Source organism: Muntiacus reevesi, chromosome 2 (genome assembly GCF_963930625.1).
Source record: "Muntiacus reevesi chromosome 2, mMunRee1.1, whole genome shotgun sequence".
In the NCBI taxonomy this organism is placed as follows: domain Eukaryota; kingdom Metazoa; phylum Chordata; class Mammalia; order Artiodactyla; family Cervidae; genus Muntiacus; species Muntiacus reevesi.
Window position 1 is genome coordinate 272327619 of NC_089250.1, and position 3623 is coordinate 272331241.

General features: G+C 40.9%; 1 protein-coding gene across 1 annotated transcript; it reads left to right on the forward strand.

Annotated features, from left to right (window-relative positions):
- Positions 1 to 325: 325 nt before the first annotated feature.
- On the forward strand, positions 326 to 1243 carry LOC136159337 (vomeronasal type-1 receptor 4-like). Its single transcript, XM_065921421.1, has one exon. It carries the CDS (start codon positions 326 to 328, stop codon positions 1241 to 1243), a length of 918 nt encoding a protein of 305 aa, XP_065777493.1.
- The last annotated feature ends 2380 nt before the right edge of the window (positions 1244 to 3623 follow it).

A 3623-nucleotide genomic window follows, 5' to 3' on the forward strand; every position in this document is an offset into this window, starting at 1 on the left:
CATCTCTTCCTGTCTCATGAGACATTGGCAAACCAATAGGAGCACAAAAGTAACATTACACTTGCTGTCAAAAAACATCCATGAGACATTTAACTCAGAAGAATGACTGTCACTATTTAATGGAAAATATTTTGGGGACATCTGTGGTATTCCAGTAGCTGAGACTCAGTGCTCCCAATGCAGGGGGCCTGGGTTCCATCCCTGATCGGGGAACTAGATCCCATATGCCACATTGAAGATCAAAGATCTGGGGCAGCCTAATAAATAAATAATAAAGATAAAAACCCTTTAAAAGAAGGAGAACACTTTCATTTAAAAATATTGAATGAAAAAAATAACCCCCAGAGATCTTGCCCTAGGAATAATATTCATATTACAGATTATGATTGGAATTCTGGGCAATTTCTCCCTTCTTTACCGTTACCTATTTCTTTACCACAGTCAGTGCAGGATGAGAGCCACAGTTATGATTCTAAAACACCTGACTATAGCCAACTTCTTGATCATCCTCTCGAAAGGAGCCCCTCATACAATTAGAGCTTTGGGGTGGAAACATGTGTTCAGTGATTTTGCCTGCAAACTTCTTTTGTATGTTGACAGAGTGGGCAGGAGTTTGTCCTTTGGCATCACCTGCCTCTTGGTTATCTTCCAGACCGTCACAATCAGCCCCATGAACTCCTGTTGGAAGAATCTTAAAGTCAAAGCCCCGAAGTACATTGCCTTCTCCATTGCCTTCTGCTGGATCCAGTGCCTGTTTGTAAATCTCATTTTTCCTCTGCATACATTATATGTTTCTGACAAATGGCACAGCACAAACATGACAAATACAAGAGATTTCGGGTACTGTGTTGCCACAGATCTTGAGAACATCTCAGGCTCAATATATGTAGCTTTGGTAGTGTTCCCTGAAATGTCATTTTCTGTGCTCATCTTCTGGGCCAGTGGCTCCATGATTCTCACCCTGTACAGACATGAGCGGCAAGTCCAGTATATTCACAAGGCTAGTGTGTCTCCCAGACCCTCCGCTGAGTCCAGAGCCACCCAAAGCATCCTACTCTTGTCGAGCACCTTCATGTGTTTCCACACCCTGTCCTCCATCTTTAACATTACTCTTGCTATTTTTCATAATCCTAGTTGGTGGTTGGTGAATACAACCAGCCTGATTTCCATGTGTTTTCCCTTTATCAGCCCCTTTCTGCTCATGAGCCGTGACTCCACTCTATCCATTCTCTGCATTCATTGATGAGGAACTCAGTACTGTATCCCTAATCTTATCAGAAAAATGTAAATTACATGTCTTTAAATATTTATTGGGGTATAATTGATCTATAACATTGTGATAGTTTCAGGTGTAGAGCAAAGTGATTCAGTTATACATATATTCTTTCGTTTTCAGATTATTTTCCCATTAATTTATTACAGGATATAGAGTAATATTCCCTATGCTATACAGCAGGCCCTTGTTGGTTATTTATTTTATATACAGTACTGTGTATCTGTTAATCCCAAACTCCTAATTTATCTCTCCCTCCCACATTTCCCCTTTGGTAACCATAAGCTTGTTTTTGAAATCTGAGTCTCTTCCTCTTTTCTAAATAAGTTATTTGTATCATTCTTTAATTCAATTCCAAAAAATAATAATAAATTAGATTCCACATATGAGTGATATCATATATTTCTCTTTCTCTGTCTGACTTACTTCACTTAGTATGACAATCTCTAGGTCCATGGTGTTATTTTTCCACAACTGTCGGGTATTCATTCACTCATGAGCATAAGGCCAATGGACAGCATACAAGAAGCCACATGTCTTTCAAAGTAATGAGTGTGGGTATTTTCATCGTTGGTGAACACAGAAACTACATGGGCAGAGTGGAGAGGAATAAAGACCTCTGCCTCTTTCTGATGCCTAGTAACCTGAGTGTCATAGTCCTTTTTTAACAAAAATATTTTTTAAATTCTGTATTGGAGTATCGTCAACAGACAGTGTTGTGATAGTTTCAGGGAGATAGCAAAGGGACTCAACCATACATATATGTGTATCCATTCTCCCTCAAACTCCCCTCCCATCCATGCTGCCACATACATTGAGCAGAGTTCCCTCTGCTAAATAGTAACTCCTTTTTGGTTATCCATTTTTAATATAGCAGTGTGTACATGCCCATCCCAAATTCTCTAACTATCCCTTTCCCTCAATCTCCCCCCCCCCCCACTTAGACAACCATTTTGTTATCTAAGTCTGTGAGTCTCTTTCTGTTTTGTAAATAAATTCATTTGCATCATTCTTAACTTAGATTCTAAAAAATAATAATTCATTAGATTCCACATATGAGTGATATCATATATTTGTCTTTCTCTGTCTGACTTACTTTACTTAGTATGGAGTTGTGAGAACTTATTCCAGATTTTTGCTGATATGCTTGTGTTTAAAAAAAAATGAAGAATCTCATAAGATGGGTATAGTATCATATTTGGGACAGAAGGCACTTTTTTAAAATTTTCACTTATTTCTTTAGCTATGCCAAGTCCTAGTTGCAGCATGCGGGTTCACTAGTTGCTGCAGGCCAACACTTGCACCTTGAGGGGACAAGTTCCCCAACCAGGGGATTGAACCTAGAATCCTGCATTTGGAGTGCAGAGCCTTAACCACTGGACCACCAGGGAAGTCCCCAGAGCACTGTTTCTTTGGTATACAGGAAAATTAGCAGCTCCAGCAAAGAGTAGCAAGTGACAGAAATGTCATAGATTCAGGACGAAAATTAAGCCTGAGATGTTCTCTGGTCCTCAGCCAATATTAGGAGAAGTGTTTTGAGATATGGCGGAAAACACTCCAAAATTTACATGAGGAGAAGTCACCTGAGGGCTCCACTAAGCTCGCCGTGCTCTCCTCACCCTGCATGCTGATGCCATTCCTTAAAACCCATCTGCTAGTGAGCGCAGTGTAAAACTGAGGGTAGAGCTCCAGAGCAAGCTTCAGAGTTGCCGTCACACCATCCTTGTATCAGAAAACCTGGCTTTTCATGACTGACTCATTGTCCCATCCCCAGACTGTCCCTGGGAGAAATATGTTAGCTTCCCAGGGGTTCTTAAAGCCATGTGGAGGGCAGAAGGGACAGCCAGGTGTCCTTGGATCCCTAGAGCCCAAAGCCCAAAGCTCCGCCTCTGAAAGAAGCAATGAGCCTAGAAGATTGAAATCAGGGAAAACATTAAGGACAGAATGAAGAACTGGGATCGCCCATTCCAGTGGGTAATTTTCCTGCCCTATTCAGACAGTAAAAATGTCAGCAGGATCATTCATTTCTGCCACCTAAATGGCAAGATCCCCCAAAATGATCAGGCATATATTTCACTGATTTACCCCCCAGTAAAGAAATGAGTAGAAATTCCTTTGCAAAAAGGTATCACACGGTCTGTATCTGACTAATTCCAAATCCTTTAAAACCAGAGCTTTCTTCATGCACAGTAGAGACACTGAAACTCAGGACTCAGAAGCTTAAGCCTCTGACTTTGTGGATCACAACATACTGTGGGAAATTCCTCAAGAGATGGGAATACCAGAACACCTTACATGCCTCCAGAGAAATCGGTGTGCAGGTCAAGAAGCAACAGTTAGAACAAGACAT

Bases quoted from the DNA above. Each gene is read 5' to 3' on its own strand.
- LOC136159337 (XM_065921421.1), top strand. From the start codon at position 326: ATGAAAAAAATAACCCCCAGAGATCTTGCCCTAGGAATAATATTCATA.